The sequence below is a fragment of the Agelaius tricolor genome, unplaced genomic scaffold (genome assembly GCF_023055355.1).
Source record: "Agelaius tricolor isolate 1412-34295 unplaced genomic scaffold, bAgeTri1.0.p SCAF_22, whole genome shotgun sequence".
Taxonomy (NCBI): Eukaryota; Metazoa; Chordata; class Aves; order Passeriformes; family Icteridae; genus Agelaius; species Agelaius tricolor.
The window spans coordinates 8,993,020-9,006,230 of record NW_027269282.1 but is presented as its reverse complement, the minus strand read 5'-3'; the positions used below and the strand labels follow the sequence as shown (position 1 = coordinate 9,006,230).

The 13,211-nt window shown below is 43.1% G+C and overlaps 1 protein-coding gene across 2 annotated transcripts in view; it reads right to left on the bottom strand.

Moving 5' to 3' along the window:
* The window catches only part of GRK5 (G protein-coupled receptor kinase 5), a 153,888-nt gene that overhangs the window by 40,357 nt on the left and 100,320 nt on the right, over nucleotides 1-13,211 (bottom strand). For both annotated transcript variants that reach the window (XM_071445971.1, XM_071445972.1), the window contains one exon: nucleotides 10,765-10,842. In XM_071445971.1, the coding sequence (XP_071302072.1) occupies nucleotides 10,765-10,842 (78 nt within the window). The remainder of the gene's footprint in view (nucleotides 1-10,764; nucleotides 10,843-13,211) is intronic.

Sequence of the window (13,211 nt, the reverse complement as noted above, 5' to 3'; positions counted from 1 at the left end):
TTATCTATTACAAGTGTGTAGACATGACACCTAAGAATGGGGGCCTGTAGTGCCAGGCATTATGGACATGTTATGGGAGCCAAAGCAAACCAATCCCACCAGCCCTGGGAATGGGAACAGGGGCCAAAGACATGAAATATCTCATCAGGATTACAGAGAGGGTCAGTGGCAGAGAAAATATTGAGCCCAATCCCAATACCAAGGGCAGGATCACTTGCTGTACCTGAATGAAGCAAATCATCAGTGCCTGTCAGCTGTGGGGTTTGTTTTGTAGCTGCAAGCTGATCTGGAGTCATGACAAATCTGTTTTCTCTCATATGCTAGTAAACTATCAAAACACATGTTGACACACAGAGAAATACAATGAGTGGAGAGAGCAGAGCCCTCAGGCAGCAGCTGAGCATGTTCTGGCCTGGAGGTGCTGTGCTAATACTGCACAAAGGGCCAGCTACCACCTCAGCTCTGGGGCTGGATCTGGAGTAGCTTCAGGCTCCCTCACTTACCCTGGACTCCTCAGGTTACCTCTTGTGCCTCAGCAAGCCCAGCAGCAGAAAAAGGAGAAGTTTCCTCCCTGGCTTCCCAGCATCCTTCCGCTTTGGAGCTGGGATACAAGCTGCAGTCTAGAACCGTGCCCTTCCTTGGGAAAGCAGCAGCCTCTGAGGTTTCCTTTCTGACAAGTGCATAGGAAGTATATGAATTATTTTTTGGCTCTCCTGTTAGTCAGTAACAGGGCCTGCTATCTGGCTATACCTTCTTTTTCCTCTTCTCAGCAGACATTTTTGCAGCTGCTCCTTTCTAGAAACCACATTTCTGCTCCCGATAGTGGCAAACAAGCAACTGCCATGCAAATGGTGTGAGTCAACATGTTTCCTACATACAGCTCTTCTGTCCAAAGTGTGGTTTCCTTGGAATGTTGACTTATTTGATTCAGAGAAATCTGGGGGCATAACCACAACAGGAGTTTCGGAGCAACAAAGGAAAAGACTGCCTAGGCTTAAGAAGGAGAAAATTCTTCCTGGCTCCTATTGGTGACCAGAGCTTAAACAACCAAAGCCCCATAGAAAGTAATTTTGAAATAACAAATTGTCCCATGAGACAAAATTTAGTTGCTTCATCATCTCCTTTTGCAAGTCCAGTGAATCAGCTGCAGACTTTATACTCTTCAATTAAACAGAAACACTCACCACAATCCCAACCAGCTACAGGGTTTTGGTACAGCTTATTTTAAGACTCTAAACTGGTCAGCACACAAGATATGCTTTTGACTTCAATTAGTGAGAAATCTGGCCTCACAAGAAGTGCTTGGCAGGATATTTTCCTGGATCTTCAAACCCTAGTCCTTCTCTACCCATACTTCTTAAATGATTCTTTAGAAACATGCTCATAGAGATTTCTTCACCAAAGAAACACATTTTTTCCTCCTTTTTGTAGACATGCTCATAGAGGTTTCTTCACCAAAGAAACACATTTTTCCTCCTTTCTGTAGACAATAGGTTTATTGGTGGAGGGGTGCTCATAAAACTGCCAGCTGAAATAGTTTTCAATAAATTTGCTTTTAAAGCAGGGGAAGGGAAAGTTTTGGTTTGCTTGTTGTTGCCCTTTTTCTGCCTTAAAAGCATTTTGCACCCAGGTTAAGGGATGGAAACAGATGAAATAACCTGTCAGCAGGATGAGGAGGGCAGATGAAGGAACAGAGAAGAGAAGGTTGATATCAAGCAGGATTTTCTGTCCACCCCCCAGTGAGGCTGCTCACAATCCTTTGGAGTGTCACAGAACCATTTTTGTTAACAACCCAACAGAGCCATGGCTACAAGCAGCCAGATATTTGATAAAGCTTTTTGGGAGAACAATGTATTCCCACTATTACTAGCAGCAAACATGACAGGACAATTCTGAAAGCTTCTCTTCTCAGGGAGTTTTTTTCTCTTGTCACATGTGCTTAATAGGTTTGGACAACATCCAGTGTCCAGCCTCTTATCAGGACCTTCCTACCTTTTAACATCCTCCTGCACTGATGGATGGCCTAAACATTAGCAAGCAACCTTATGTTGCAATAGTCATAGCTTGGCTTCCTCTGGTAAACCAAATGTCATTTGTTCCATACAAAAAAAAAAAAACAAACAAAAAACCCCCAAAAAACAGCAACCCCTAAACAGATAAACACTCACTTACAACCTCAACGTTACTGAATGGCTCTCTTGCAGGAAAACAAACAGATCCCTGCTTGAATTCACTCCTGAGACACAAGGTTGTAAACAGGAGTAACCCTTCCCTTGCAGGCTGAAGCCTGATCCACACTGAGCTGATTTTGCCATCACTTGCAGGGGGGATTCTATAGAATTTACCTTCATCTCAACTTTTTCAATTAGCAGGTCAAAAATCCTGAGGAAACATTTGATTGAAAATAATGAAAACCCAAAAGAGAGTCTGGGAAGGTCTTGCAAAGAATTAGGAAACAAATTAAACAAACATCAGGCAGGAGCCAGTGGCCCACTCACAGACAGACTGGAAACACCCAGGAAGGCAAACAAAATCACTGCTGGAAACAGGGCATTCCCACATCACCCTGATCACACAATCCATTAGCAATCAGGTGGTAACAGCCATCTGCAAGGAACTGGGAGGGAAGACATTTATTGTAGGGAATGACATGCTGTTTGCAGTGGCATATTCCACTCTTCCTCACTTTTGCTTGTTGGACAAACAACATCAGTGCAAGGATAATAAACTTGCTATATGTTTGATTTTTGACTCAGGTCAGAGTCTGCCTTGGTTAAAAAAATAAATTAGCATACAAGCTAAAGCTTGGCAAGCAGGTTAAATGCCTTTTTTCAGTGTTGTTGGATTACTGGGGAAAAAAAATAAACATTAATAGCTTGAAGTGTCACATATCCACCATTTAAATATGCTGGTTATTTCTAAATCAATTTGTAAAAAGACTTTTTAAAAAATCGCACTTTTTACACTTATCAAGAAATATTTTAAGGAAATGAAATATTTTTTGGTGAAATTTAAAACCCTGCGATTCCTGGTTCCATGTTAAATTAGCACAGTCTACCAGCTTACTGATTCTTCTGTTGCATCATCCCAGCCAAAGGTGGCAGCCTCAGGCACCTCACTGGAATTTGCCTGACCTGTTCTTGTGAGGCTACTCAGATGCTGAAGGCTCCAGATGCTTTTCCAGAATCCTAATTTCCTATCACAAGGGAGCCAGCTGAGAAATAAGGTATGATTAATTTCCATTCTCACCATGTGTCTCTTCATTCTCTGCTTTGTTGGGGTTCCCTGTTACTGCTTCTGAGTTTAGCAAGAGGAATCCTGAGCTCAGGGAGACATGAATTGATCCATTACACTTTAAGTTCCAGAAATCTGAAACTGAACCAACCAGCAAAGTTGCAGCAAGTGGGGGAATGGATGGGCTGGGTAGGTCAGGTCTTCAAAGGACTCCTGAACTACTGAGAAATTGTGCACAGAAACCTGGGTGGATATGCCATGGAAGGTAATTTAATGTATTCTAGCAAGGAATTCACCTCACCACACTTTAATCACCTGAAAGCTGAGACACTCAGAGTCTCCCCAGGCTCCCTGCAGCCAGTGGGCAGAAAGAGTCATCTCATGTCTCCCATCCAGATGCCTCCAAGGCTAAGTGCTGGGAATGCAAGAGGCTGGACTCACCAGAGCTCTGTTTTAATGTCATCCTGTGCAAACACACAAAAGCCATCTCCTGCAGATTCCTGGATGTTTTGCAAGTCAGTGTTCCAGACAGCTGGAAAAGGCTGATTCCTTTTTTCCCATGTGAGCAAAGTTTTCAGGCAGAACAGGCTGTTTCTGGGAAAGCTGAATGGACCTGAAAGTCTTTCAGAATTAACTTCCCTGGCCACTGGATAATCCATACAAACCAAATATAAGTCATGAGGGGCATGCAGAGGGGATAGGGAAAATATTACCCCAGAAACAGGGAGGAGGAAACTATAATTAGCATATTCATTAGCCAAGGGGAGGAAAATAGAGCCTTCCTGTTGCCAGCTAATCCTGAGCAGATCTGCTCTTTGTTTGCAGAGTCCTTTTGGATGGGTTGGCTGCTCTCTGAGAGGAGCTGGAGCAGGCTGGGGGCCTGCCCTGCCTCACAGGCAGATGTAAGCCAGGTTTACATGTGTGCTTGACATCCACCAGTGGAATCCAATTTCCATTGTCCAAAGGGTCAAGTCACAGCAATTCCAGCAAACACAGGGATGCCAGAAGGCTTCTTCTCAATGAGCAAAGCATCCCAATGCTTTTCCTGACCAAAAATGACAAACAGTTAGGAGGCATGAGCACTGGGGGGTGTAACCTCTCCAGAAAAGCAGGGAAAGAGAAGCAGAGCTTCAATAGCTCTGATAAGCACAAAACCAGAGGAGTTAATGACTCCAGGCCAGACCTTCTACCAGTCTGAGCAAAGGCATTGCAAGGACAGGACACAGGGACCACCCAAGGACCCATTCTGGAGCAGCATCATCAGGGCAGGGCTGGCTCCAAGTTGTTTCCACAGGCTCTCCTGCAAGTTTGGCACCACTGCAGGAGACAGAAGCCCTCAGTAAGTGTTTAGTTAACTAACATTTGTATTATAAACAGTGGGTAAAGGATGAGGAAATAGGACTCAAGCAAACCGTGAGAAAAAAGCCTTTTTGCCTGAGACCACAGCAAAGGGACTCCTAATCAAGGCAACACTGTGATTTTTCAGATTCCCTACCACACTACATTACAGCCTGGCCTCGGTGACAGACAAATGTTTATTAAAATAAATCCTGACTAGAAAGCATTAATTTGAGGAACACAGTTGCCATTCTGCCACCCAGATATTTTCCCAGAACTGAACTTGGAGAAGATGAGCTTTTTCAGAGAGCCCACTGAGAAGGTACTTTCCTGGGCTCAGACACAGTGATCATCAGAGATATTGATCGTGCTGTCTCTGCAGCAACAACAGGAATTATCCATTGATTTCTCTGGAGACTGGATTATGTATTGATTATGTGAGCTGCAAAGCAGAGGCCTAAGTAATGCTATCATGTCTGGCTAAAATGGTGCTCGTAGAGTAGTGAAGTCAATAGAAAGGGGAGATGAGAAATCCATCGAGGCAAAGGGCAAAGTCCCAGGGTAATTAATTAAATGGCAAAATTCTCCTGGCTCAAGTGATGCCAGGATTTCTACTTAAGCATTTTGCATCCTGAAAAGTCCCCTAATAGGAGCCCAAAGGACGCAGTGAATAACGCTTTGAGCAAGTAAATAATTCTGGCCCATCCCGAGCCCATGTAACACTCTGTGGACAGACAGGCACCTCATTCATTGCTTTCTTCAATTGGGTCATTAATGAAATGCATAGGGTTTAGAAAAATTTGAAAACTAGCTGTGGAGATAACTGCTGGACCAAGCCTGAAGGGGCCATCCACTGCAGCCAGTGAAAAGAGATACTGTGTTGGCCTTTTATCAGCAAGATAATGAGCTTACAGGGGGACAGAGATGACTTGCTGGATATAAGTGACATAAGCTGAATTTGCAGGAGAAAGATAACAATGTAGAAAACAGCCCCTGAAGGCTCACCTTTCAAAACACAGAGCTTCTGTCTTGCATTAAACTCTTCAGATTGCTTTACAGAAGCTTAATGTTTCTGTCTTCCACTGCTTCCCTTAGAGTGGCATTCAGCTTTTGTTCTGGCCATCCCAAAAACTAATTATAACATGTTCCCTGGGAGGCATTTAGTAAAACTAAACAGGTAGAGGAAGAGGTCTCAGGACTTGAATCCAATTCTTGGTACGGTGTGACCTGCAGGATTCAGCCAGAATCATTAAGAAGTGATAGATGAAACTTCACTGATCAGCAAAGATGACTCACCCAGAAGAACAAGTGCTGAAGTTTGCATTTATTTTCGAGGTGGAAATAGGAAGGAGGGGAAGAAATCCCAAGGAGAGAGGCAAAGGTCCTTGTTGTAAAGATCAAAGCAATGGCCAAAAGGAAACTCTGGTGGTGCACAGGGGATGGTGCACAGAGATGGGAGAGGTGTCTGTGAGCAGGAGCCTGGCTCAGCCACGTGGCCCAGCAAAAAGCCTCATGTGTAATTTTAATTTCATCTACCCATCTTATGGAGATGCTTTCTTCTCCATAAACAACTGGTTTGAGAGAAGGGCACATTTTTGCCAGTAGACAAGTGGAAGGCTGATCACTGCTGATCAGCCAGAGGCCCTTTCAAGGGACTTTTCCCTCCCTTCCTTATCCTATAATTGTTCATAAAAACAAAGACATAGTTTTGTTTACCAAAATCCCCACTGATTGCCTCAGACTGGTGTAAGGAGGTTATTGCTGTGCCCAGCTAACCTCTTGCAGCAAAGAAAGTGCAAACATGGCCTTTATTCTGTGCATTTCCTGGAGGAAAGGGTACTGGACAGGAATTCAGATAAGAAAATTCATGTTGTTGCTGTTCTTCATATTCTGTGAAGTATTTTAATGGGGATAACAATACACATTAGACATCCTGTTCAGTAACATTTTTAGTACCCAGCTGAGTCCAAATATAAACTATAATGGCATATGGAGACTGTCTTAAGAGCCATTTCAAATCAATTTAGTTTTATATAGCGTCTCTTCAAGTCTCTCAAGGTGATTTACAGTGAAAAAGCAAATAGTGGGATAGTGATTTAGTGGAGTAAGGCATGGCAGCTGTCAGGCAGGAAGGAGAAAATGCTGCATGGAGACGTAAAACTCTAATTTAAAAGCAGTACAAAGGTAAATATATCGCTTTGCTCTTCCAGTACAAGAAGCAGTCAGGTAATGAAGCCAGGTTGGGTTCAGTTTAATTCAACACTTCAATGGAGCCATTTACAGATGGAACTGGACCTAAAACTGAACCTTTTCCACTCAACTGCTGAGATTAGGAAAAAAAACAGGGAAGAAATATTTGTGACCAATTCATTTTACCATCATATTTCACAACCTCAGAAATTTCAGACTTCCTGTGGCTTGGACTTCTGCCCTAGGGGCTTATGAAGTCAAGAAGGCAGCTTTAAGTGTCTTTTTCATGGAAATTGTTAAAGCCTTTTTTAAAGAAGCAAGACTCTAGTCAGGAAACCATGACCTGGCTGGTGTGACAACCATTGTGCTGCTCCTGTGTATGGAGGAGGAATAATTCTTCAGAGAATGTTTCCCTCAGCTACAGGACACCCTTCCTGTGGGTTTTTTGCCCTCCTGCTCACCCCTCAAGCGAAGCTGCAGCAGAAGCCATGAAAACACTCATATTTTGGTGTTCCTAGTGTGGAGATCTCACATTTCCCTCCCACCAAAGAGCTCGGAACAGGCTGTTGGATGTGGCTGTTTCAGTGAACTTCAGGCAAGAGAGAGGGAATGCTATTGACTTCCTAGGGCCTGAGTACACAGGACCCTGGGACAGCTCAGCATGGAAGGGACCTTTGAAGATTTCATAGGAAAGGGAGCCTAGATGAGATGATCCAGTGCCCAAGAGCATCCTGAAAACCTCCAGTGATGAGGACTCCACCACACCCTTAGGGAGGTTGTTCACATGTACTTCTTCTTTGAGAGGCCTAAACCACCCACGTTTCCTTCCACCCAAACCACCCACATTTCCTTCCACCTAAACCACCCACTTTCCTTCCATCTAAACCACCCACGTTTCCTTCCACCTAAACCACCCACATTTCCTTCCACCTAAACCACCCACATTTCCTTCCATCTAAACCACCCACGTTTCCTTCCACCTAAACCACCCACGTTTCCTTCCACCTAAACCACCCACGTTTCCTTCCAGGTGCCAGCGTTTGTCAGGATTTGTCACTGCTGTTGCCTCTAGGTCAGGGACATGGTAGAAGCTTGACCTGCTTGTCCACCAGGACTAAGATTTCAGTTTTCCAACAAGCAGGTAGGGGCTGTTCAGGATGCCAAAGCTGTGGAGAGCCTGAATTGTGATCACTTGAGAAAGTGCCTCCTTGCTCCACCATCCTGGCAAGTGCAGGGTTTGTTGAGTGGCCTCAGGGCAGACGTCTCACAGGCTGTGACTTTGTGAGTCACAAGGGGCTGGGAGTCCTGCTGGGATGTCTGCTCATCTGGGAAAGTGCCTTCTCTTCCTTTCTGCTGTGCAAGAAGTGTATGTTTTATTAAATGAAGTGCATGTTCCCTATGCAAATGAGCACCCTTTGGAATGGTGATACACTGACACGTTTTATGTTAAATATGTATGCCCTTTAAAAACTGAAGCAAGAGCTAAAAATCATTTATAAATATTAAAGAGCAAGAAGTCTACTTTTTGTTTTCACTGTGTTTCTGATCCTGCACTCTGGGAAAAACACTCCTCACATTATAAGACTGAATTATCTGTCCAAGAACTAAACCTGTAATTTTATTCTATCAGTCAAGCTGTATGTCACGCTTTTTTGTATCAAGACAATCAGGTTCTTTGAAGCACAGACACACACCTACTTAAAAGAAGCTTTCGGCTGAAAGCAGAAGACTCCAGAAACAGCAGCAATTTGTACCTTTCAAGGGACTGATAATTAAATAGAGAAATGCTGATTCCAATGAAAAGAAGGTTTCTTTGCTGGCCAGGATGATGTTCCATTAGGACGTTTGGGTCCAGATTCATCTGCTTGGACTGCAGACATCAGTCTCCTTTCAATCATTGACTTCTAATGCTTCAAATGTGTCCTTTGGAGATACTTATTTCTCTTTCTTGACAAGAAAGGACAGTAGACCATCTGCACTCCTAACCTGACTACCTTAGTTAGGTATCTAAAATGAAATTAAATCAATCCAGGCCCTTCTCTGGTTTTTTAAGTATTTGTTGCATGGGACACCTATTAGAAAGTCTAGTATTTAACCCATTGTCACAGCACAGTCACCCTTGACTCCAGGAAGTATTTTCTGCTATACAGGGTTTCCACATCCCTCTGGGAAGAAGCAGAAGTTTCTCATTAAGGAACAAAAGTGCAGCAAGACCAATGCAGACATTAAAGCACCTCCAGCAGGGAGGCAGTTTTAGATTGCAAGTGAAGGAGAGTAGCTCTGTGTTTCACAGGATCACAAAACGGGTGATGTTGGAAGGGACCACTGGAGGTCATCCAGTTTCCTTCTGCTCAGAGTTGTTAAGGTAACTTGCAAATACCAGAAAAGTCTCAGGACAGACTGTAAATATGCTGTGCCAATTTTACATACTGAGAAACCAGGTACACAGGTCAAGTAAGAAGTCCGGGGTACGTCAGAGAATGGAAACTCCAGCTCTGGAGTCCCAGTATTTTTCCTTCCTGTAACACCACCGTTCTTTGTTGATGAAGAAGCAGCAGTTTTCAGTTTGGTCTTCACTGCACATTCACTAAATTATTCCATGTGCTTCTGGCTGCACCATGGATGGCAGGAGAGCCACTGCACAGCAGTGAAGGGCTTTTGGAAACCTGCAGCAAGACTGGCTGAAGTGAAGCAATGCTATCCTCCCCTCACTTCACTAGCTCTGCTATCAGCAAAATGCCTTTCTCCCTTTCCAGATGGGAGCTGGAGCAGTGGGAAATATTTTCCCTCAGAGTTTGTTGCTCTGTTGACAGGAATTTTAAGACAAAAGGTCATTTTGGTGGATTTAAAAAGCAGTGGAACTTCATGCCCCTAATGAATGGGCAGCAGGAACTCATACTGGCAGTGCTCAATGGCTGCACATGAAACTAGCCAGGCCCAGTAAATGAAACCAGATCCCAAAATGCAGCCTGAGATAACTGAAAGTATGCATCAAAGTTTATTGTAGGAAAATAACTGAGTGGAAAAAGAGTGGTCTGCTCTGCCCCTGCACCTCCAAAACATATTGTACCATTTAAACCCTCTAGAAAGACATCTGCCAAAAATGTGATTAATTCTCCTGAAGGTCAAATGTATTACTTTCGTAAAATAGTTGAAGCAGCAATTGTACGTCTTTGATTACTCTTACGAAAGCAACTTAGGAAAAATCCCAGGATGGCTCTTGTGTTTGAAGCTGCTCTTGTGTTTGAAGCTGGATGTTTACTGCTTACTGGCAGTGACTTGTGTAGCAAAGGTGAAATGTGGCCAGGAAATGATTGTAACCCCCCAGAAGGGCTGGTCCCAGAGCAGCCTGTCCCAAATTCCAGCAGCACATCCTGTGTGTCTGTTTGGAGTGCCACCCTGTGGACTGCTGCTCCCATGAGCTCCTCTCCTTCCCACGGCCACTCAGGACCCACCCTGGACACGAGGGTGGGTGGCAGCACCTCTGAGCTCCCAAGCCCTCTGTCCCCTGGCAGTCCTGAGTGTCCCTGCCCAGCCTGGGGAAAATGGGGCTGGGGGAGGAGGGGGAATTTTTGTACCAAAATACAGTATCTGCTATGAAAAACCATTTTTGCCTGTGCTTTCTACACAACAGAATATGAAATGCCACCACCACTTCTGAGCTGGATAGGAAATGATTGGGGCATCTGTTGGTAACAGGTCTCTTGTATTACACCCCCAATACAGAGCTTTGTACACTGAGAAGAGACCAGAGAAGCCCCTCTGCTCACCCACAGATGCATTAAGCCCTTGGTAAGTCAAGTTCATCCTTAGAAGTAAATTTCTGGATTGCATTATAATTTTTTTTCTCTCTGACTGTTTGTGTAAGACTTGCAGGTTTATTCACTGGAGATTGCCACCATAAATTTTAGGAGTCTGGCTTACAAAGCCTGTAACAACCTTGTTTAGTAAAGGTGTGCCTTGCAGAATTCCTTCAGTAATGCCACTTTGGCTGCCCCTTACCTCTGGGGTGAGGTATTTCATCATGATTTCCTTTCCTTTCTCTCCCAGCTTTTCATCTGGAGCAATTTCATATTCTGCCTGGAACAGACATATAAAAAATAAAAGTCAATATTTGCACTCATATTTCACCATTATAACTTCATTTTGGATGTGGCCTTAACAAAACACTCTGTATGAAAAATCTGAAGGACAAATATCATTTTCTGGTGGAAGTAAAACCTGTACACACAGTCTTATTAAAAACCTTCCACTATATTTTGACCAGACCCTAGCAGCACATCTTCTGTGGCTTTGTCTCTTAATTAACACCAATACCATTTAATAATTTATATTTTATAACCTTGCAAAGCCAGCTTTCAGAAAGCATTCAGTGACAAGAGACATTGGCTTCATTTGGTTTTGCTCAAAAAGAAAGTGCACACAGAAGGTAAAATTATTTCTCTGAGTGGTAGAGAAAGTGAATATTTGTTAACACCTGCCACAGTGGTGTTTCAAGTGCCAACTGATATATATATATATTCTTCCATATATTGTCTTTTTTGTTTAATGTGTCTTTTCTATGTATTTATGCCTTGACCTTGGTCTAACAATACCTGTGCAAAGCAGAGAGACTTGCCCATCACTGTTAGTGACCCTTGGCTCTGTCCCTCCTGGTTTCTTAGGCAGATTTCTTAGGACCAAGAGGAAACAAGAGAGACCATTTAAAGGAAGAGGCACCATAAGCAAAACTCTCTTTGGCTTCCCTAGTGCACTAAAAAAGGGAGCATCCCATCCTCACACACAAAGTCTACCTACATTTTAAAATTCTGACTGCTCTAGGTATTGAAGCATTACTGACTTCTGATGAGTTTTGTTTACAGTAGAAGCAAGAGAAGCACAATGTGTGTACCATGAAGATATTAATCACTTCAGCTAAAGTTTTGGATCCATGGCAGACATTTGAAGGAAACACGTGCTTCAGGGGACCCCAGTGGCTAAATGACAACAAGTTCTTTGGGACATTCCTGCTTGGCAATGCTTGGGATATGAAGCTTTAGCCTTCAGGTCAAAATATTTTCCAGAATTAAATAAAAAATAAAAAAAAAAAAAAGAAGACAGCCTAACAGCTTTCATGACTGTATTAAAAAAAGGATCCCAGAAAATCCTTCCAAGCCAATTAAATAACCTGGTCCAATACAAGCTGTCTGTGATGATAAATGAGGAGGAAGCTTAAAAAAAAAAAAAAAAAAGGTAAATCAGACTGAACTGGCAAACACTTGGAAGAAGAAATTTCAGAACTATTGCCCACTGGAAGATGTATGTGCTGCTCCAGGCTGGATGCAATAAATCTGCAGGCTGGCTGTAATGGATACCCCAGCTAAGCAAACCCAGGAATGACATGGAAACCACAATGTAGTAATAATGCTATTCCCCTCCTATCTGGCCAGTGCTCATTTAGCTATTGCAGCTCAAGTCTGGAGCTGCATATTTACACACAGGCATGGCAGGTTGCTTGAACAATCTGGAATTATGATCTGATTTGGTCTGGGAAATGATAATGGCCACAAATAAAAATGATGAAAAAACAACCAAAAACTAAAACCCACAAGTAGAGTACTTCTTTTTAAGTGACAGTTTTGGGGATGAAACTGATTAGGTTCTCATAAAACTTAATTCAAGGGTTTAAAAAAAATCTTTTATCTAATTTCCTGTACTTTTAGATGGTATCTGAGTATGGGTCATTTCAGCTTTTAAAGTACAGAAACTCTGAAATGCTTAGAGCATCTTAGCAGCATTTTCCTCCATGATTTCTCTCTCCTTCATTTGCTTTCAAACTCTGAAAATATATTGTCTCCCAAGCAAATAAAACCTGATTATAAGTCATCATCTCCTATTTGAAGCGAACCAGGGAGATGTTGAAAAATTTGTTGTCTTTTTTGCCACACATAACCTCTAACAGTTACATCCCATCAGGACTGTACAACAGGAAACAAATCAGGACAGACCAGAAGGCAGAAACTCAGCAAGAACTGGATGTCTTAAATTCCATTCCTGATGGGATCCAACATATGCAGAGCTAAATGCACACCTATACATGTACAGAGGATCTTGTTCTGCCTCAAGATAGACAGCAAAGAATAAAAGGAAAGTTTAATTACACTTGCATTTGACATTCCCAGGAAATGTGACACGGTGGCGGCGAAGGTGGGAAGTGACAGACAAGTGAGGATGTGAGAAGGAACCATAAGCTCACACTGTGCACAGTGTTGATTTCACTGCAGGTCTGCACTAGAAGCCTGTTCCATTTTGTCCCTAAGCTCATTATTATTTCTCCCTTCAGTGCCATTTTTGAGCTATTCAGCAACAGACCCTGGTGCATTTCCAGCCATGACCTGTGATTACAGCAGATAGACAGGGATGTCCCCATGCTCTCTCTGCCACCTGCCTGGGAAGCCACCAAGGTCCTC